Source organism: Canis lupus, chromosome 12, assembly GCF_011100685.1.
Source record: "Canis lupus familiaris isolate Mischka breed German Shepherd chromosome 12, alternate assembly UU_Cfam_GSD_1.0, whole genome shotgun sequence".
Classification (NCBI taxonomy): Eukaryota; Metazoa; Chordata; class Mammalia; order Carnivora; family Canidae; genus Canis; species Canis lupus.
In genome coordinates, this window is record NC_049233.1 from 65,704,140 (window position 1) to 65,726,468 (window position 22,329).

The window sequence follows — 22,329 nt, forward strand, 5'->3', positions numbered from 1 at the left end:
GTAAAGATGCCACAGACCTATTCCTTTTTCAAATTTTAATTTAAATTCCAGTTAATTAGCATACAGCGTAATATTAGTTTCAGGTGTAGAATTTAGTGATTCAACACTTATGTACAATACCTGGTGCTCATCACAGCACATGCCCTTCTTAATCCCCATCCCTTATTTAACTCATCACCCTTTTCCATCCCCTTTGGTAACTATCAGATTGTTCTCTATAGTTATGAGTCTATTTCTTGGTTTGCCTCTTTTTTTTTTTTTTGCCAATGTTTACTCGTTTTTTAAATTCCACACATGAGTGAAATCATATGGTATTTATCTTTCTCTGACTTATTTTGCTTAGCATTATACTCTTTAGCTCCATCCACATCATAGCAAATGTCAAGATTTCATTCTTTTTTATAGCTGAGTAATATTCCATTGTATAAACATACCACTGCTCTTTACCCATTTGTCACTTGATGGACATTTGGGCTCTTTCCATAATTTGGCATTTGCTGATAATGTTATAAACCTCAGGATGCATGTATCCCTTTGGATTAGTATTTTTGTATCTGTTGGGTAGATACCTACTAGTGCTATTGTTGGATCATAGTGTAGATCTCTTTTTAACTTTTTAAGAAAACTCCATACTGTTTTCTAGAGTGGCTGCACCAGTTTGCATTCCCACCAACAGTGTAAGAGTGTTCCCCTTTATCCACATCCTCGCCAACACCTGTTGTTTCCTGTGTTGTTAATTTTAGCCATTCTGACTGGTCTGAGGGGATATCTCATTGTAGTGTTGATTTGTATTTCCCTGATGATGAGTGATGTTGAATATCTTTTTATGGGCCTATTGGCCATCTGGATATCATCTTTGGAAAAATGTCTGTTCATGTCTTCTGCCCATTTTTTAGCTGGATTATTTGTTTTTTTGATGTTGAGTTTGATAAGTTCTTCATGTATTTTGGATACTAACCCTTTATTGGACATGTCATTTGTAAATATCTTCTCTCATTCTGTAGGTTGCTTTTTAGTTTTGTTGATTGTTTCTTTCACTGTGCAGAGCTTTTTATTTTAATGAAGTCCCAGTTTATTTTTGCTTTTGTTTCCCTTGTGTTAGAAGACCTATCTAGTAAGAAGTTGCTATGGCTGGTGTCAAAGAGGTTACTGTTGTGCTCTTTAGGATTTTGGTGGTTTCCTTTCTCACATTTAGGTCTTCCATTTTGAGTCTATTTTTTGTGTATGGCATAAGAAAGTGGTCCATTTTCATTCTTTTGCACGTAGGTATCCAGTTTTCCCACCACCATTTGTTGAAGAGGCTATCTTTAAGAGATTGGATATTCTTTCCTGCTATGTCAAAGATTGATTGACCATATAATTGTGAGACCTATTTCTTCTAAAAATCAGAGAAGGAAAACTTGGGCTACTAGGTTGTTTTAGTGAAAGGAGAACTTTATTTTTAGATTTGTTGATTTTGGGAACTAATATTTATGATTTTATTTTTTTCTCTAAGCTTATTGAGAAATTACAGTTCAAGGGATACAAAGTGATAATTTGATACTCATGTATTGCAAAATGATTATCACAATAAGGTTAGTTAATATCTGCATCCTTTCACATAATTACCATTTTTTTAATGGTGAAAACATTTAGGACCTACTGTCTTAACTACTTTTGAGTATATAATTTTTTCTTTTTAAAAAAATTTTAATTTAAATTCAGTTTAATTAACAGTGTATTAGTTTCACAGGTAGAATTAGAGGTTCATCAGTTGCATAAAATACCCAATGCTCATTCTATCAAGTGCTCCCCTTAATGCCCATCACCTAGTTACCCCATCCACCACCCACCTCCCCTCCAGCAACCCTCAGTTTGTTTCTATAGTTAAGAGTCTCTTATGGTTTGTCTCACTCTGTTTCCATCTTATTTATCTCTCCCTTTCCCTGTGTTCATCGGTTTTGTTTCTTAAATTCCACATATGATATATGTCTTTTTCTGACTTATTTTGCTTAGCATAATACTCTCTAGCTCCATCCATGTCATTGCAAATGGCAAGATTTCATTCTTTTTGATGGTTGAGTAATATTCCAGTGCATGTATGCATATGTGTGTGTGTGGTGTATGTATGTATGTATGCCACATCTTCTTTATCCATTCATCTGTTGATAGACATCTGGGCTCTTTCCATAGTTTGATTGTTGTAGACATCAATGCTCTAAACATTGGGGTGCAGGTGCCCCTTTGAATCACTATGCTTGTATCCTTTGGGTAAATATCTAATAATACAATTGCTGGGTCATAGGGTACCTCTACTTTTACCTTCTTGAGGGACCTCCATACTGTTTATTTTTTAGTTAATTTTTAGTCCCCATACTGTACATGGATCCCCAGAACTTATTCATCTTATAGCTGGCACTTTGTACTCTTTGACCAATATCTTGTCATTGCCCACAGCCCCCAGTAACCATCATTCTACAAATTTGACGTTTTTAGAGAAAATACAGCATTTGTCTTTCTCTGTCTGACATATTTCACTTAGCAATATGGGCATTTGTGTGTGTGTGTGTGTGTTTCCTTTTAATGTCAGCTTTATGCCCACTGTGGGGCTCGAACTCATGACCCTGAGGTAAAGAGCTGCACCGTACAGGGGCATAAAAGGACCAGCTGAGCCATACAGGGGCCCTTGAGCATTTTTTAAAAAGATTTATTTATTTTAGAGAGAGAGAGAGTACACAAGTGAGAGGGGCAAAGGATGAAGGAGAGAGTATCTCAAGCAGACTCTGTGCTAAGTGTGGAGCCTGATGTGGGGCTCAGTCTCAATCTTGAGTGGAAACCAGGAGTTGTGGGCTTAACCAACTGATCCACCCAGGTGCCGCTTGTGCAATTGTTTTTAATGCAGAATTTTAAACATTCATTACAGTGAATGTACTTTTTTTTTTCATTGTACTCCTAAGAAACTTGCTGTAAGGCTAAACTATAATATTAAAATGCCCCTTCACAAAATGTCTGAATTCTTGATGAGGGTAAAACTGGTGGCAGTCTACCAGGCAGTTTTTCCTACCTGTATAACAGTGTTTTCTCTAATAAAATTTTGAAAAAAATTATGAGCAGATGACCATGCTATTGAAACAACAAACTATGAGGAATGAGCATTTATGAACACTTTACCTTTGTTATCAAATAAAACTTACAACCAGGTTAATCTGACACATTTAATGTATGCATAATTGTTATTGTGCTGTGAGGTAATTAGGCATAAATGGTAAGTAGTTCATGTAAATCACTATAATTAGAATTACTTTTACACAGCCAAATCAAGCATTTCTAGAGTCAGGGAGGGAGAGAATTAAATAGAGTGTAGAGCTATTCTGAAAATCTCTGTTTCCATTAATCAGGGCTATACAGACAGCCGGGTTTTTCCATCTCTTGAGAGGCGACATCATAGCCCAAGAGACCTGGGAATAGGAGTGGAAGGCACAATATTCTTTCCTTTTCCTCCTGCTCTCTACAAAATAATTTTCAGTGTTTCCCTAATGAGAAATTATTTCCAACTCCCTTTTACATCCTATCATCTTTTATTTGGATGTCTCTACTTACCCTCCTAAGAACAATGTGTATATCACATAGAAAAGACCTGTCCTGCCTTTAAAGTCAGCTAATCTAAGGTCTTGATGTTTTTTTTGTTCTGGCTTCTAGCATTTGGAGGCTATGAGCAGGATACCTGGAATGCTAGCTGTGGCCTTTTAGACGATGTGGGAGGCCTGATCTGAATCCCTTTAGTTATTTATCCAAGACTAAGCCATTTGCTGTTTTTCTCAGTTTTCCCCTTCTCTCTTCCACCTAATGGACTGAGCACTTATTCTCTCCATTCCTCTTCTTAGAACAGGCATTTCCTATAGGTAAAGTACATTGAACAGCATGATTTGGGCAAAATTTCCCTGATCCTTTTATCCATTAGAAAATCATAAGCAATGTTGAATACAAAATGAACAGTATCTATTGCTACACTTTCATTAAAGACCAGGAATTAATTAATTAATTAATTAATTAAAATATCTGTATCCATGGTGGGGCTTAAACTTATGACCCTGAGATCAATAGTCACATATTGCACCAACTGAGCCACCCAGGCACCTCAAGACCAGGAATATTTTTAAATGAATATTTCTCATATCAAATTTTTATGACAGCTGAAGCAAAAGCATTATGCCCTAACCCAGTGATGGCATTATCTGTAAGAAGTGAGATCAGGAGTCATACTACATTGTTTTTTTGAAAACTAACATATCCCGGATTCATTTAAATTCTGAATTTTGAGAATCAGAATGTAATAGGCCTGTTTCTGTCTCTAGAATAATTAACCAATGTATTCAATTACATTTTGAAGTTTTGTCATAATTCCTAAGGTGAAATTATGCCATCAACATAGATGGAGAACATCTTTAATCAGTCCTTTGAAGTGAATTTAAAGGAAGGGGTATAGGCCTACTTCATAATGTTTAGGATTAGAATTTTTTTGTTTTTATCCCAGAACTGTCTACTTTGGTTATGGAAGCAAAATTATATAGGTCATAAGGAGATATCAGTACCATGGAATCTAGGCTGAGATTATATAGTTGGATCTCTAGATCAAGGGTTGACAAATATTTTCTTTAAAGGTCCATGTAGGAAGGCTTTTAGACTTAGGGGGCCATATGATCTCTGTCCCAATTACTCAGTTCTACCATTGTAATCAAAGCAGCCACAGAAATACTATATATAAATGTACTTCAGCAAATATTTATTTACAAAAACAGGTGTCAGGTTGAGTTTGGCCCACAGGCCATGATTTACTGACTGCTGCCCTAGATGACTGCTACCTGACCAGATTTTGAAGACTGGTGGGAGACCATTATTATATTCACTACTCTACTTGAACTGTACTTAGTCTTCATCTAGCTTTCCAATCTAATTCCCTGTTACTCTAGTCAACAGAATCATTCAGTATTCCATTACATAGGCAAACAAATGGGACAAAATAGGAAGTTCAGAAGTTGCATGACAACTTGACATACCATTGAAGTGGCACTGCAAATCAGTGGGGGGAAAAGATAGTCTAGTCAATAAACAGGAGTCAGACAATTGATTATGTGAAAAGTAAAATAAAATTAGGTACCTTTTCTTCTAAACATAAATATGTTATTATTATTATTTTAAAAATATTTCATTTATTTGAGAGTGACAACCTGAGCGGAGGGACAGGGCGAGGAAGAGGGAGAGATGCAGGGCTTGATCCCAGAACTCTAGGATTATGACCTGAGTCAAAGGCAGATGCTTAGCTGACTGAGCCACCCAGACACGCACATAAACATAAATTACATCGAATTAATGTCCTATACTTAACCTTCTTGAGGGAAATATAGAGGAATATCTTTATGAACCTGGGAAAAGGTAGAATTTCTTATATAAGAATTGAAAGCATAGGGGCACCTAGGTGGTTTGGTTGGTTAAGCACCCGACATGATTTTGGCTCAGGTCATGGTCTCAGGGTCCTGGGATAGAGCTTCATGTTGCGCTTTCTGCTCATTGAGGAATCTGCTTGTTTCTCTCCCTCTGTTCTTCCCCCTGTTCCTGCTCGAGCTCTCTGTCTTTCAAGAAAAGAAATATATATATATGAAAGCCTAAATTATGAAGATAAAGCTGGATACATTTGGCTGTACTAAAATTTAAAACTTTTAGCCAAGAAAAAAGCATCATTGGAAAAATGAAAAGGTGGAACATAGACTGGGAGAAAGTATTTGCATCAAAAATAATTGACTATGGATTATTATCTAGAATGTATAAAGGATTATCAAAAATAGAAAAAAATGCAATAGGAGAATGGATGAAGAGTCTGTTTTGGGGGGATAATTAGCAGATGCCTCAAAAATGGGTAAGTAAATCAGAATGTACTTCTAAAATGGAATGCATGGGATGATTTCAAAATCAGGATTGTTAACTCTCAGGAGTTAGGACACAAAGGGAGGCTTCAACTGTATCTAACGTTTTACTACTTAAATTTTGGAATAAGTATGTCAAAATATGGAGATTTGATAAAGCTGGGTGGTAGGTAACCAGTTAGTCAGTATTTAATCCAAGTTAGCCAGTTTATAGTAAAAATATTTTTAAGTGTAATTGTTAGATATTTTGACAGGTTCTTTTAAATCATTTTGAGGGAATTACAATTTGATAATGTAGTTTTAGACTCGTTCATCATTTGGTTCTTACAAACAGACTGAGGAGGGGAAATTATTAACACAGAGCTCAGAAAGGCATAGAAAGTACCTTAGACTTTTTAGCAATGGAAATTTTTTTCTCTCTCTGAAATTCCATGAGCTGAATTTTCTTGGCCTTAAATCATTTTCATGAATGCCAGATGTTTCTGAGTTCTATATGTGTAGCTATGTGTCCATTTAATATTGGATTTAATCTTTCTTTCGGTAATGTTTTGTCTTTTTAAAGTAAGGTACTCATTTCAAATACTGGGGAAATAATGAGCCGAGTGTTTTTTTGTCTTCTAAAGGAGAATTAATAAATCTTCAGAGTGGACATGGGAAAGTAGTTCTGTTGTGTAGCTGGGAAAAGCAAATCATTTTGTTTTATAACAGAGGTTATCATGCGGGTGCCTGGGTGGCTCAGTCGATTAAATGTCTGCCTTTAGCTCAGGTCATGATCCCAGGGCCCCGGAGAGCCCCATCAGCTTCCTGCTCAGTGGGGAGTTTGCTTCTCCCTCTGCCCTTCCCCCTGCTTGTCTCTCTCTCTTTCACTTTCTCTCAAATAAATAAATAAAATCTTAAAAAAAAAGAAGAGAAAAGTCTGTCATGCTTAGCTAGAAAATGTATCTCTTTGCTTATTGGAGGACCCTGAATTTTGTTATATATAAATTCAATTCAACAAAAAGAGAGTTGGTTCTCATTATGTGCTAGGCTTCATGCTGGAGACTGAGCATACAGATGTGAATGAGAGTAATGGTTACTGATTTCAGTCATACTTTGTTCAGTAGAAGAATGATCATAAACAGTTATAACTCAGTGAATTAAAAAACATCATGTGGGTATGAAATGCATATGGGAATAGTCTTTGAGAGCTGACTAAATAAAAGAATTTTATTTTCACTTGAGACTTAAAATTCTGACTCAATTAAAAAGAAATTTTATGAATCAGAGTACTATTGATTTACTCTTAAAGGACCAGATTCCAAATGTGGATATATACATTAAAATCAACAGCATAAAACCCACAAAAGGGGATCTCTGGGTGGCGCAGCGGTTTGGCGCCTGCCTTTGGTCCAGGGCGTGATCCTGGAGACCCGGGATCGAATCCCACGTCGGGCTCCCGGTGCATGGAGCTTGCTTCTCCCTCTGCCTGTGTCTCTGCCTCTCTCTCTCTCTCTCTCTCTGTGACTATCATAAATAAATAAAAAAAAAATTTGAAAAAAAAAACCACAAAACTCCCTATTTATATATTTAAGTTTATATGTATTAACTATGAACTCCTATTACTATATTTAAAATACTGTGTTCAACATGTTTAAGAATATTCCAATTAAAAATATATTAAATTACTTTCACATTTGTGTTATTAAGATAAATGAAGATATTGCTGTAGGCACATGACACTGGCTTTACCATATCAAATGTTTCCAGTTTCTGAATTGGCCATGTGACTGTCTTAGTATTAAATACATTTAGTATTATTCTTATAATCATTATTAAATGTTTCTGTTAAATGTAATATTTACTATCTACAGAGAATAAAATGTAAATAATACACTTAGTAAGATTAATAATTACTTTATAAAACACTACTGAGAACCATTCTATAAAACTTCCATTTATGTTATTAAACAATAGCAATTTTTGAAACTAAAATGGAGTATTCAAAATTAAAGTTGGAGATGAAAAAAGTCTCAAATTTCTTCTTAGGTTCAAAATGTTCAGGAAGTTTGTGTGAAGACTGAATGAAACCTAAAGGCAGTCCTATCATTTTCAGGATGTGGGGATTGTGGGGGAAAATTCATTACATAGTAAAGGAAAATCAGGATGGATAGATGGCAGGCTAGAAAAATCCCTTGGCAGAAATTATTCAAGGAGTAAGAAAACAGAGGTCTCCATTTTAAGAATTGTTCACTTCTATGCGCTGGCAATAAGGCCTTTGATTTGGAGGAAGCAATGGGTAGGGAAGCATGGGAGCAAGGGTGAGAATCTAAGTAGAGGGTGAGGGATCTTTTTTTAGATGAAGGCCCTTGGGTGAAGGGCACACTCTAATTGGGAAAGCCATGTGATGTAATAGATTATGGTTTATCAAGTTCTGGTAGTTTCATTCTTCTTGTAAAGTCACCAGTTAATCTGGTTTGGAATTGTCTAAATTTTCCTTTTATTTTCAGTTGTTTTCCAATAAAATCTATTTCAGCCTGAAGTTTAGAGTTGTCCCTCCTAAGCTCTTCACTGTTGCTATTCCTGAAGATTCTCTATGAAGGCAGCATCCTTGAAGGTTAACTCTAAGAAGTTATTCCCTTTTAACAATATTAAGCCTTTCAAGAATTAGATATTTGCCTTCATTTAGTTTAAGTTGTGTAAAGCAAAATCTGCTTACTATTTTTTTTTTTAACTGAGTGAAAGCCTTTATTTTGAAATAAGAGATGAGGGAAGAAAAACTGAGCAATTGCAACCCATGCCCTCATCTCTCCTAGAAATGTGCAGATATTAGGATCTGAACACATGTTTCAAGCCACACTGCCATGCTGTGTACAGTTTCTTTAAGAGAAGCCTAAAGCACAGATGTAAGGCAATCTGTACCTTCTTCATGGTAATGAAAACCACCACAGTTCTACTTTCAGTTGTCTTTGCTTCAGTGAACCACATGAATCCCCCCACAAATATTTCTTCCTGAAACACACTTTTACCTGGCAACCAGAATGCCTGGAGATGTGAGTGCCGGTGTCCTTGTCTATGGTTTCCTCCCATTCTATTCTCCAATGTATCAAGAGCAGTATTTCTAACACAAAATCTGATTATTCCATTCTGCTTAATTAAGACTTCTCAGTACTCTCAGGAGGAAATACAGACTCACTGGTGTGTTCTACAAGGTCCTTAAGAACCTAGTCCCTGCCTCTTGCCCACTTTATCTGTCTTAGTTCTTTGCTGTTAAAGCACCAGCTGTGACAAACTATTTGAAAATCCTTGGAAAAGGCTAGGACCTTCTCTCATCTCTGGGTCTGCCACGGCTACCCCTTGCTCCATCCTTCTGTCTCATTTGTCTTATATTGCTCACCTGGTGACCAAATACTCCTTTAGTAAATACTTTGTTTTCTGGGTCTTTTAGGTCGCAGAGCCCAGCTCACTGCCTGCTATGAAGTAGATGCTCAGTGGTCAATCCATGCTTGCAGAATAAATGAAAAATGAGTAACCAAGCCATCAGTGAAGATGCACAAAGCAATCTCTGCTGACTCTGAAGGCTGTCAGCCTATCTGTGTGTCTGTGTGAGAGTGTTGGTGTCTCTAGAAGTTTCTAGATCCATTTGCCTCTCTATGGATATGTTTGTTTTCTCATTCCCTCCATAGAATCAGTTATTTGATAATACAGGAGAAACCTCAACCAGATTCAAAATGAGGGATATTGGGGCACTTGGGTGACTCAGTCGATTGAGTGTCCGGCTCTTGGTTTCAGCTCAGGTCCTGATCTTGTGGTTGTGGGATTGAGCCCTCAGTGAGGAGTCTGCTTGAGATGCTCTCTCCCTTTCCCTCTGCCCCTCCTGCTCGTGCTCTTTCTCACTCTGAAATGGATAAATATATTAAAAGAAAAAAAAATCAGGAATATTTTTCACACCTTTTTTTTTTCTTTTGGATGAATTCAGATTGGTTTGAAAATTAATGCATAAGCATAATTCAGGACATTCATCTGAATTAGTAGTGGACTGGAATAGATCACACCTAGCATAGTTTTGTCTAAGCCAGTCCAGAATCAGAGTATCATGAGTGAATTAACATGGAAGATTTGCTGAAGAAATTGCTGGCTGTTATTTTGTCTCCCAGTGGCACATATAGACACTTATAAATGCTTATTGCTTGAATGCATGAGGCATTAAAAAGTCATTTGCATCTTCAAACTCTGTTAGAGTCAGAAATTAAGCCATTTCTTATGCTGGTTGTTCTAGAGGTTTAAGCTCCCCCCCCTCCCCACACTTGCTAGTTATTTAGATACTTAAATAGGCTTAATTATACTAGTAAACTGAACAAATTGGTGTACTTTAGGTTATGAGGGTTCTTTTGCAATTCAGCTGAAGGCATTTAAAAAAAGATTTTCATTTAAAGAGAATTTATGGGTGCTAACATATAGTGTTCAGTCTTTTAGTTTTTAAAGATCTTCTTAGAAACCTGAAGTGATCTACTTTTATCAGAAAGTGGTCTATGTTGAGAATGATATAATGCTAGTTTTTAAAAGATGTAATTATGCTCAGCATTCCAGCTGGAATCATTGTCTCTGATTCTATCATTTCTGGAGATAATAATGGAATGATGAGGGGAGTGGGGAGAAACAGGAAAAGTAGTATTCCTGCATTTTAAACAAATTGAAAACAACCCTTTTTATTTTAAAGCATCACCCTTATTATCTAATTGTCCTAATGGAAATTATGCTGAAGTAGCAGGTGGGTAGTATCCCAAAAAGGTGGAGGACATGCTGTTTAAATTTATAAGTTTGATGAGAGTCACCTTGGATTACTTTTTAATGCTAAAATTTTAATATAAGGAACAAAACATAAGTTAAAATGATTAAATCAAAATATTCCTGAGGATGACAAATGTTTACTTTGCAGCAGTTAAAGGAATAGTTTTGGCAACAGTTTTGAAAGCACTTGTCTAAAATGTTAAATATGCCGATACTTTTAGAATAATTTTAGACTTAATTCAAAAGTGAAAGCAGTTCACCAAACAAAAAGTAAAAGCAATTTAGTAAATAATCACCATATTTCCCCCCAACTTTTTGTTTTGAAAAATTTCAACAATTTGCTTATATCCATGAATGGTTGACATTTTGCCTCATTTGTTTTTTCTAAATATATGTACATATATATGTACACACACACACACACATATGTATTTTCTTTAATTACCTGAAGGTTGCAACATAGTAACATTTGACCCTTAAAAACATCATTGTGTATGTCCTAACAAGGACCTTCTCCTGCATAACTGAATTACCATTATCACACCCAACAAATTTAACATTGTTATAATATTATCGAAAATATAGTTGCCTGATTTAGCAAATAAAAATATAGAATGTCCAAGTAAATTTGGGTTTCAGGTAAATAATACTTTGTTAGTGATGTATATCTCTTGCAATATTTGGGACATGTGTATACTAAAAAATTATTTGATGTTAATCTGAAATTCACATTTAACTGGGCATTGTATATTTTATCTGGCAACCCTAAATATGAAACCCACATTCACATTTCTTAAGTTGTCCCCTAAATATCCCTTTAACTGTGTGTGTGTGTGTGTGTGTGTGTGTGTGTGTGTGTTTGGATTCACATTTTGTATTTGATTATGTTTCATAACATTTTGATAGAATAATGATTGGATATTTACTTTTTAAAATGTAAACCCCATGTTCAAAAGATTCTTTGGGTGGAAATGGGCTTTAAATACTGTGTATAAACTTCAAAACATAAATTTTACTGTATTTAGTGGTTTGGAGTATATCACCAAACACATAACAGCCAGGACTCCAAACAATGGTGGTATCATCAACCGTCCTCTTTTTTTTTTTTTTTTTCCTAAGATTTTGTTTGACAGAGGGAGAACACAAGTGGCGGGGAGGGGGCTGAGAGAGAGAGAGAAGCAGACTCCTCACTGAGTAGGGAGCTGGATGTGGGCCTCCATCCCAGGACCCCAAGATCATGACCTGAGGTGAAGGTAGACGCTTAACCAACTGAGCCTTCCAGGTACCTCCCCCCTTTTAAGATTTATTTATTTATTTGAGAGAGAGGGAGAGAGCTTGAGCTCAGTGGGGAGGGACAGAGGGAGAGAGAATCCCAACTGGACTCCACACTGAGTGAGGAGCCCAGTCTCCCCGCCCTGAGACTGTGACCTGAGCTGAAACCAGAAGTTGGATGCCTAACCAACTTTGCCACCCAGGTACCCCACAGCATATTTCTTTATTGAACAGTTGTCAGTTTAGTCATACTGTTTTAAAAAATTTTAATGACATTCTTCTGACACCTGCTTTTCTTATTCTCTCTTTTGATTTAGGTTATTAACAGTAAGTATTCTAAACTTGAGAATGCTCTCTGACTGGAGAGTTCTAGGAGTTTTTTTTTTTTTTTTTTTTTAAGATTCCATAGATAATTGATATCATTCAGTATACGTCTTTTTCTTTCCCTTTTTTCTTAAAGTTTATTTAAGTAATCTCTAGTTGATGTGGGGCTCGATCTCACAACCCTGAGATCAAGAGTCACAGGCTCTTCCAGTTGAGCCAGCCAGGTACCCCAGTATATGTTTGTTTGTTTGTTTGTTTGTTTCTTCCTTTTCTTTTCTTTTCGATTTATTTATTTATTTATTTATTTATTTATTTATTTATTTATTTATTTATTTATTCATTCATTCATGATAGACATAGAGAGAGAGAGAGAGAGAGGCAGAGACACAGGCAGAGGGAGAAGCAGGCTCCATGCCGGGAGCCTGACGCGGGACTTGATCCTGGGACTCCAGGATCACGCCCTGGGCCAAAGGCAGGTGCTAAACTGCTGAGCCACCCAGGGATCCCCCGTGTATGTCTGTTTATGTCTGATTTGTTTCACTTAGTAAAAAGCCCTTGAGATCCCTCCATGTTGTTACAGATGGCAAGATTTCCTTTTTTTTTTTAATACCTGAGTAATATCCATATATATATAGAAATTTACCAACTGATAAATGGATAAAGAAAATGTGGGGTGTGTGTGTATATATATATATAACACACCCTAGGGGTATATATATATATATATATATATATATATATATACCCACCCCTAGGTTATTTTCATGTCTTGGTTGTTGTAAATAGTGGCACAATAACATGAAGGGAGGGGGGGTATCTTTTTGAGTTAGTGTTTTCATTTCTTTTGGATAAATACCCAGAAGTGGAATTACTGGATGAATTTTGGGGTATTTCCAGAAATCTGCTGTGTGTCCTCCCCTTTGGGGAGGACATTAAAATTCACTGTGCTATGAAAAAAAAAGAAAAGAAAAGATGGCAGCAATTCATATTCTTACTAATTTTTGAGCCTGCCTGTCTCCCTACATTTTTGACAATACTGTATTCTCTCAGACTTTTAGGTTTTTGTCATGGCAGTATTTCATTGTTATTTTAAAACACATCTCTTTCATTGTGGAGGAGAAAATGTATTTTTTCAAATGTTTAAGCCATTTGTTTTCTTATCGATTTATAAAAACTCCTGTTTACTAAGGAAAAAATTGTTGTCTGTAATATTGCAGGATTTTTTTTTTGCCTTTTTACTGTTAGCATTCCCCCCCCCCCAAAAAAAAAACCCAGAAATGTTTCATTTCACTGGTTTTAATGTTTCTGTCTTTTCCATTTTAGTTTTTGGGTTTAAGTCCTGCTTGTAAGACATTATACTTAAAGATTGTAAAAATAAATTCACAGCAACACATTTATAAAGATGTTGATGAAAAGGAATACAAGAGAAGTGAAACATTTAATTTGATGGGTATGGTTCTTAAGAAGGTGGTGGGGGTGAGAACTGAGATCCAGAAATAGAAAGTTGCTTAGAGGGGAGCCTGGTTAAGCATCTGCCTTTGGCTCAGGTCGTGATCCTGGAGTCCTGGGATGGAGCCCTGCATTGGGCTCCCTGTTTCTCCCTCTCCCTCTGCTGCTTCCCCTGCTTGTCCTCTTTCTCTCTCTGTCAAATAAATAAATAAAATCTTAAAAAAAGAAAAGAAAAGAAAGTTGCATAGGAAGAGGAATCATCTCACTTTGTTACAAGAGGGAGAGAGGAAAAGATGGGTGCTGAAATGGGTGGGATTGCAGTTTGATGTAGGAAGTTGAAGGAGTTCCACCTCAATGCCTTCTGTTTTCTCTCTAAGAAGAAGTGGGAGACATCTGCTGAAAGTGATGGGGGAAGTGTAGAAGAGCTTGAAGGAGCTGAGAAGGTTCCAGAGAATTATTGTAGAAACAGAGAATGAACTAACCAATGAAACAGAATTGTTGGCAATAGGAAGGGACTGGTGAGAGGGTGCACTCTGAAGGGCTTTCAGACTTGTTTCAGCAATATTCCAAAGTCTGGATGGACATGAGGGGAGGGTTGATTTCTTAGGATAAGATTTTTCTATTTTTACTATCCTTCCATCGTTTATTTCTAATTTTATACATTATGGTTGGAGTACAGTGATTCTTTGGAATTTATTGAGGTTTCCTTTATGGCTTAGTGTATTGACTATATTTGAAATTGTGCTACGTGCTCTTGAATGTTTTCTTTATGTGTTTGGTATAGAGTTTATTATATAGATAAGAAGCAGCTTGAGTGCACGTTAGTGTTCGGATCTTTGAGAGAGGTGTTTCAAAGAGTGTCATTTTTTTTTTTTTTTCTGGTATGGTACATAGATTTTGATGGGAACAAAACAAAAACCTCAGTAAAACATGAAGTTTGTGGTCTTGAGCATGAGTGAGTGGACCTTGTGATTAGTTATACAGAGCTGGGTAGTGTGTGGGAACTCCCCTGTAACGTCCCCTGCACCTAGTAGATAAGGAAATGGCAGGTTGTTGAGTTGATATGGCTTATCCAGAGGCACTAAGCTAGTAAAGTAGCAGAACCAGCATTTTTACCTAGGTCTTTTGGGTTCAATTCCAGTGTTCTTCTGCTCTTTTATACTAGTGGAGATAGGTGATAGGTTACCACTACCTTCCAACATCATCTTTAAACTTACCAGGTAACAATCTATAATATATTGTCAAAACCCCATTAGAGACGGTGTTGTCATCCTCCTTTACAAATTTCCAAAAATATAGGTAACATAGCAAATCTTACAACTGGTCCCTAAGGAAACTTGTTCATGTTCAGAGTTTCAAGCCTTCAACTAGTAAGTGCTAAGTGTGCGCATTTTAAGGGTAGGGTGAGTATCAGCATCCTGGCAGGAAACCATTCACAGCAGATGTTTCAAATAAAGACTGGATCCAGATGACATAGTCATGGGCAGGGCAGGCCTAATACAGCAAACAAGGGATAGAGGACTGAAGGAGGAGCCTGGAGTGGGCTGGAGTTGTAGCATGAGGACCTGATGGATGGTCCTGGAGGGATGCAGCTTTGCCAGAGACACAGCTCGGAGGCAGAGAGGGAACAGGAAGGAATGGCCGATTTTTCTCTGCTCCCTCCCTGCCATCTCCTGCTAGTGTGTCCCAAGGGCTGAGACCAGTTAGCAGCTAGCTAGCAAGGTTAGCTTCTTGGGGTGCAGAGCAGGAGAGAGAAAGTATGGGAGAAGGAAATGGAGAATATCATTTGTTGAGGAATGATTTAGGGTGGAGTTTTCTGAGACCTAAGAACAAATGTTAGAAATTAAAACATTAACAAAGGAAATTTAATGGAACTGAAAAATAGGGTAAACTGTGAGAAAATGTAAATTAGGAACATGTAAATGATGTGGGTTCCTGTGTAAGTCATTTTGAAGAAAACTGTGAACTTTACTTTCCCTGAATTCACTACTATGAATACAGAATTTTAAAACTCGTTTAGGATCCATTTTATAGTCTAAATAGTCTTACTGTTTGCCATTCAATTCTGATTTTCCCCTTAAAAATATAGATTTTTAAATCCCTTGAAATAATTTCAATATTTTTGGTAGACTGAAATATATTAGGAGAAAATCAGCTTACCCTCTCCAAGTGAAAATACTTGGGAGTATGTATTGTTGAGGTAGACAGTATCTAAATTGTTACAATTATATAATATCATAGTTACATAATTGTAAAATATGCATGTAATATATGGTGTAATATATTTGCTAAAATGTTCTTTCCAAAATATGTTGAGTTTGAGTGGGTAAAACAGAAGATAGGACCAAAAGTTATTTATAGGGGCAGCATTGATCGAGTTCTCTCCATGTCATCGTTTTTCCCCAATCTTGTTAAATTTTTCTCTCAAACTTCATTTATTTAGCATATATTGATGATATCATATGAAAGTACTAGAGTAGACCCTGGACTATTCCTACAAAATGTGTTGTGAAGAATTATGAATTGTTATGACACTTCAAGTTACCTAATAGAGAATGTTGCTTTCAAAAGATTTCTGATACATAGAATATACTTAGAGATTATGAGGTTCTATGCAAGTTTTCGAATTTGAAGCTGTTCTAAAATTATTTAAGAGCATAATGCTTTTTTCTGGCAAGTTGAAAATAGAATAACCAGTGTACAAGAATGGCTCATATAAGATTTTAAAACAAAACAAATTAAGAGGTTTTGGCAGGAGTGGAATCTGTTTTCCGTTGAGATTTAAGAATAGATGGAGAGTTAATGTGCAGAGGAACACAGGGAAGGCATCCAGCTGGCAAAATCAAAGCAAAGAAGATCCTTTTGCCTAAATCATGGGGAAGGTTCTTTTGGATGAGGCGTGCTGGAGTCAGGCACTGGGTTTACAGAGAAAGCTAAGAGGAGCAGGAAAGCTAGAGAGGTTTCTGACATGCTGGAGTGAACCCACAGAGTAAAAACAAAAGTGTTATGTACTAGATTATATCCACCCTTTGAGGATGTTCTCTGCCAAAATCTTGACTGATCTAGTTTGTGCTAAGTGGGGTAAACCTTCGTTTCTTCGTTTCTTTCTGCTTTTACCCTCTGCTCTCTCTCTGCTCTGGCTTAACCTTGGCTTTTGTACAGATGATTAGAAACTGTTACAGAGTTTGAAGATTACTCTTCTAAGTGGAACAAAATTTAGGATGGTTATTTGGGTTGAGAATAATATCAGGCACAGAGAAGTTCATTTTGTTTCTTCCTTGGAGCCCTCCATCCTCCTGTGTCGGTCTGGACTAGATTGCTTTCTTGATCTGCCTGTGCCTCTGTGTTTCTGGAGCAACCCTCCATTTTACCAGGGCTTCCTTGCCAGGATCCTGTCTTTCCTGGAATCTAGGTGTTCCTATTTTTGTTGGGGGGTGTTTTTAAGACCTTCTGTCTGGAATGTCAATTTTCCATTTTCATACTCGATGGGTAGATTTAATAGATTAGATTGGATATCATTGTCCCTCAAATCTTATTCTTTGTTGTTTGTGACCTGTTCCTCTACCTCTTTGTCACCGTCCCCAGTGGCCACCTTGAACATTTGTAGGATGTTCTTTTATATCCCTGGTACATGATACCAGTCAGGATTGTGACTTGATACAGGTTTAATTTCCCTCCCTGTGCTGAATACTTACTTTGTCCTCACAACTTAGAAATCAGGTTCTTCAGATTTGAGAAAAATCTGCATTATTTCTTAGATAACTTCCTCCTCTTTTCCCCCCTCTATTTTCTCTTTCTGGAATTCCTTTTTTTGTCAGATATTGGACCTCCTAATGAATTAATCCAGTAGCTTTTTATTTTCCACCTATTCTTGTTGCTACTTATTTGTTTATTTTCTGAGGCATTTCTTCAAGTTTATCTTCTAATCCTTTTTCTGAAATTTTATTTCTACTACCATATATTAAAAATTTTTTTTAACTTTTAAGTAATCTCTACATTCAGTATGGGGCTTGAATCATAATCCTAAGATCAAGAGTTGCATTCTCTACTGACTGAGCCAGCCAGGCGCCCCTCTGCTACCATATTTTAAATTTCAAAATGTTCTTTTGTTCTTGATGTTCCTTTTTCAAAATTGCATTTTGTTCTTGCTTTATAGTTTTAATAGCTTCTCTTATTTTCCCCAGCATATTAATTATATTGATTACAGTTTTATTTTTAAAATACTTTATTTATTTGAGAGAGAGAGTGTGCGCACATATGAGAGTTGGAAGAGGAGCAGGGGGAGAGGGACAAGTAGACTTTGTGCTGAGCACCAAGCCCCACATGGGGTTTGATCCCACCACCCTAAAATCATGACCTGAGCTAAAATCAAGAGTCAGTCACTTAACCAACTGAGCCCCCCAGTACCCCAGATTACAGTTTTATTTTGAAGTTTTCCTTTAGCTGTCTGTATAGTCTGTTTCCTCTGAATTTTTTAAAAAGATTTATTTATTTATTTTTAGGGAGAGAGTGTGCATATGAGTGCAAGAATGGGGAGGGGCAGAGGGAGAGAGAGAGAGAGAGAGAATCTCAAGCAAACTCCCCATTGAGGGCAGAGCCCATCTTGGGACTGGATCTCACGACCCTGAGATCATGGCCTGAGCCAAAAACAAGAGGTAAAGAGGTGGACACTTAACTGACCGAACCACCCAGGCACCCCTGTTTCCTCTGAGTTTTTATCCCCTTGGTACTCTTGCTCTGGTCTCCAACTTTCCTCTTGGACATTTTTCTTTTCTAGTTTCTATTGATTCTTGTGTGTCATCAATTCATTATAGAATCTTTTCAGACACTAACAAGCCAATTGAAGACTCTGTCGTAAGAGGTTGGTTGATTGATGTGCCCTACCATAAGGTGATCTAATAGGGATCAGTTTTTTCTTTGGGAGAAGTCCACACATAAATGCCTTCAGGATTTTTTTTTTTTTTTCTGGAGACTATTCAGTGTCTTTAGAAAAATTCTTCTGATCTCTTGCTTGCTGAGAATGAGCTAGGTGGTCATTGTTTGGGGAGTCTATTTGGGAAAGAGGGGAAGTTACTGAATGATGTAGGGGATGTTGTGGGACTTCAGAGCCCTTGCTCTGGGCTACTATGATTCTTGCCTCCCATATTAAAATGTAAGTTGCTCTTCATAGCCTTTTACATCAAATTTTTTGTACTTATTGTGTACAATAGCCCATTTTAGTCCTGTATATGACAGTTAGACACTGTGTATATGATAACATTAAATTATTTGCATGTTAGAGATTTATAATTTGTTCTTAATTTGCAGCTTTTTTCAAGGAGCAAACCTCCAAGGGGCCTGTATGTTTATGGAGATGTTGGTAAGTGTGTTGAAGTAAGTTTTGAGTGGTCCAAGTAGGATGTTCCCAGCTTTCATTCAGGGATAGTTCTGTTTCCACCCCTCACTCTACTACCAGTTAGGGAACAGGATGAGGCCAAGTAAAATGGCATGGGGAGAGAGAAGGGCAGTTATCTTAGTTTTCATTTTTACTTCTCAGAGGGTACGACTAGTTTAAAGCTGGATTAGTTATCATGGTAGGATACAGACATTGTTTAGTGTATAAGCTGAGTTGATCTCAGGGAAGGGAATTATCTATAAATAGGTTATTAAGGTAAATCAGAATCTCATTGCTCAGTGCTATTTGACTCAGCTAATACTTAAAAAAAATTAGCTGCTCTTTTTCACTTTAACTTCCACTACTATTTTTACTCATAATCTAAACCCTTGTCCTCAATATAGTTATTATTACCTTTAATGTAGTTATTAGTGGATATTCTTAATGGGTGAGTGGTTACGTTTCCTTGGTTTCCCACATCCATATATTGGGTTCAAAGACTCACCTTTTCTTGGAAATCTTATGAGCTATTGCTTACTTTTTAGACTTTCCTAATCAATGAATGTCTTGCTTCTTTTCTGAACTCCTTATTGGTGAAGTTGTCTGTTTTTTGGTTTCTGTTTCCTTCAAACACATTCTTTTCTCCTACTTCTAAACCTCTCCCTATTTAGCCACCTTCACTGATGTCATGGTGGTGGCTCTTACTTTATTTGGTCTTTTTGGTTGTCAGTCATTTCTTTTATTGGCTTACTCAAAATGCACATTTACATATAGCAAAATTAGTTGTGCTTCTCAACTGTTAAAGCTCAGGCTCCCCTATAGTCATAACAAATTCGTGTTATGAGGAAGTGGTGGCAAAGGTTATTCTCTCAGTAATAATTTTAGGACAAGAAAAATAATAGGAGTTGAATAAGTAGTGATAGTACCTTAAAGATCCGACTATTTTTTTCTGGGTCCGCCCTCTACTTATTTGTTTGTGAATGCCTGTTTTACACTTACAGGTTTAGCTTGCCCCTTAAGATTCTTTATGTTCTTGGAGCTTATAGACTTGAGAAATGTTAAAGAAGCTCAAGCTGTTGTTTTTCTTAGTTCATTGGCTAATTGGTATTTTTGAGAACAGTGTATGTTTACTTCTTATTTAGAAAGCGATTTATACCAGGTGCTTGAGCAGTTTTGTGTGTTCACACCTCTGGGTACTGCTAGCAGTTCTCATTCTGTTGTCATCTTTCATTCTTTGCCTCTTTGGAGAACATTTACTTCCTGTACCTTCACTTTCATGTTCAGTCATGGTGAAAATCAACATTTTTGTTTCTCCTATTACCTTAACCACTTAACCATAAATGGAGATGATTGGTAAAACACAACTGTTTCCACTTCTGCAAAAGGACTTAAAAAAGTACCACAAACCTATAAAAGTTAATGGATTTTAGTTTGAAGAATACAGCCATATACTAATAAATGGAGGTATGGTAAATGTGGATTCATCTGAGTGCTTGAAAGAATTAGAGAAGATGTGGTAACATGGGATATTCACAGAGATACGTGTGTGGCAACCTTTGGTTAGGAACACCTTTATAATGCAGAGAGGGGAAGAGAAAGGAATTCTACAGTAGGAAGGGAAAAGATTTTCATTTGAGGGGAGCTATCTGTCTGGAAGAATAGCCTCAGAATGCTCTAACAAGCTCTTTTTTATTATAGTTTTCCTTTTTTAGTCTTGGGAAACAGGTATTCACTTTTGAAGAGACTCAATGGGAAAGATTCCTGTTTTCTAGCACCCCCTTCCACCCCTTATTCCTGGCTCTGTCATGAACACTTTACTTGTTTTGAGATGATTGACTCAGAGGGACCCTCAATCCAGGGAACCCCAGTAGAGTTGATAGAGGCATTATCATCATGACTCAACCCTGAAATGTTTTCCTTAATAAAATGTTTAGCATATCTCAAGCAGAAGCCAAACACTGCAGTGGGAGTGTTTTGTGGCTTCATTCTTACCCTGTAGTTGGCTTTCTTACAACAAGGTTTCAGTTCTTGACTAGTAGACTGCAGTGGGGATGGCAGAGTTAATGATTTCTCCCTTATATTTGGAGACAATCAAAGTAGATTTTTGTTCATCAGTCTCTTTTCTGCTGCCTCCTGGTTTAACCTTACCTGTTTCACTTTGATATTTTCACCAGTCAGAAGGTAGGCTGGTTTTAAGGTGAAGAGTTGGGAAGCAAAATTCTGGGTTTGGGTAATGGAGGACAGCACTTTCAGCTCCTTCAACAGGGGGTTGGCTGTGAAAAGGGAACCTTAGGAGGGGACCACTGCAGTAGTTGTTTTTTAGGTTTTATAAATTACTTCCCTAGTAAAAATCTACTCAAGAAAAATACAGGGTTTTATCTAGGACACTATGGAGACCAAAGCAAAATTGTGAAATAGGTAAAATCGAGCATTGGTTTCTTCTCCACATTTTTTTCAATATCTGTCCTTATTCTTGCATTCAGTTGACAAAGTTTATTGAATATCTGCTGTGTGCGAGGCAGTGTGTTGTTTCTGCAGATGTAATGACAAATGCAGATGTAATACTGTGTAAGACGCAGTCTGCTCACCCAGAGCTTACAGACTCTTGTGATGGCTCTGAAATATTTTTGAATGTGACCCACAGTGAAAAATATTTTTATATTCTGACTTACATATGTATATGTGTGTACACGTGCACACACATGCACCCCCCCCCCCCCGAAAAATAGTTTCATGAAAGAAAACTTACACTTATGTGTGATACATTTGGATATTTCCTCTTCTGTTCTATTCTAGAAAAAATATTTCTGGTTGTAGAGGCAATTTGAAGGACACTGGTCTAGGTTCTCTAATATCCATCACTACGTGTTGGTGTACTGGAGTTTGTTCCTGCTGTTTCATCTTTTTGGGCATTAGGATTTCTCATGCTGGATCTTCCATAGGACACAGATTTCTCCTCTACTAGTTAAATTAATCTGGTTGGACTCATATTATCCGAGGATCTGCCTTCTAGCTAAATGTCTGAACTACCTCTAATCTGTTTCTAATTTAAACTATTTAAAACTTATGTGCTAAATTTTTAATGGGATCCATTGGATGAGTAGGTTACTTTTCCAGCATATTTGCATTTAAAATGTCTTCTGGGGTGTCTGAGTGGCTGAGTAGGTTAAGCATCTGCCTTCAGCTCAGGTCATGATCCCAGGGTTCGAACCCTACATTGGGCTCCCTGCTCAGCGGGGAGTC

At 36.9% G+C, this 22,329-nt stretch overlaps 1 protein-coding gene across 2 annotated transcripts in view; it reads left to right on the forward strand.

Annotated features, from left to right (window-relative positions):
- The window catches only part of AFG1L (AFG1 like ATPase), a 202,207-nt gene that overhangs the window by 40,831 nt on the left and 139,047 nt on the right, over nt 1-22,329 (forward strand). For both annotated transcript variants that reach the window (XR_005368108.1, XM_038554878.1), the window contains exon 3: nt 19,020-19,071. Coding sequence is in view for 1 of the 2 variants with exons in the window: in XM_038554878.1 (XP_038410806.1) it covers nt 19,020-19,071 (52 nt within the window). In the remaining variant the exon portion in view is untranslated. The remainder of the gene's footprint in view (nt 1-19,019; nt 19,072-22,329) is intronic.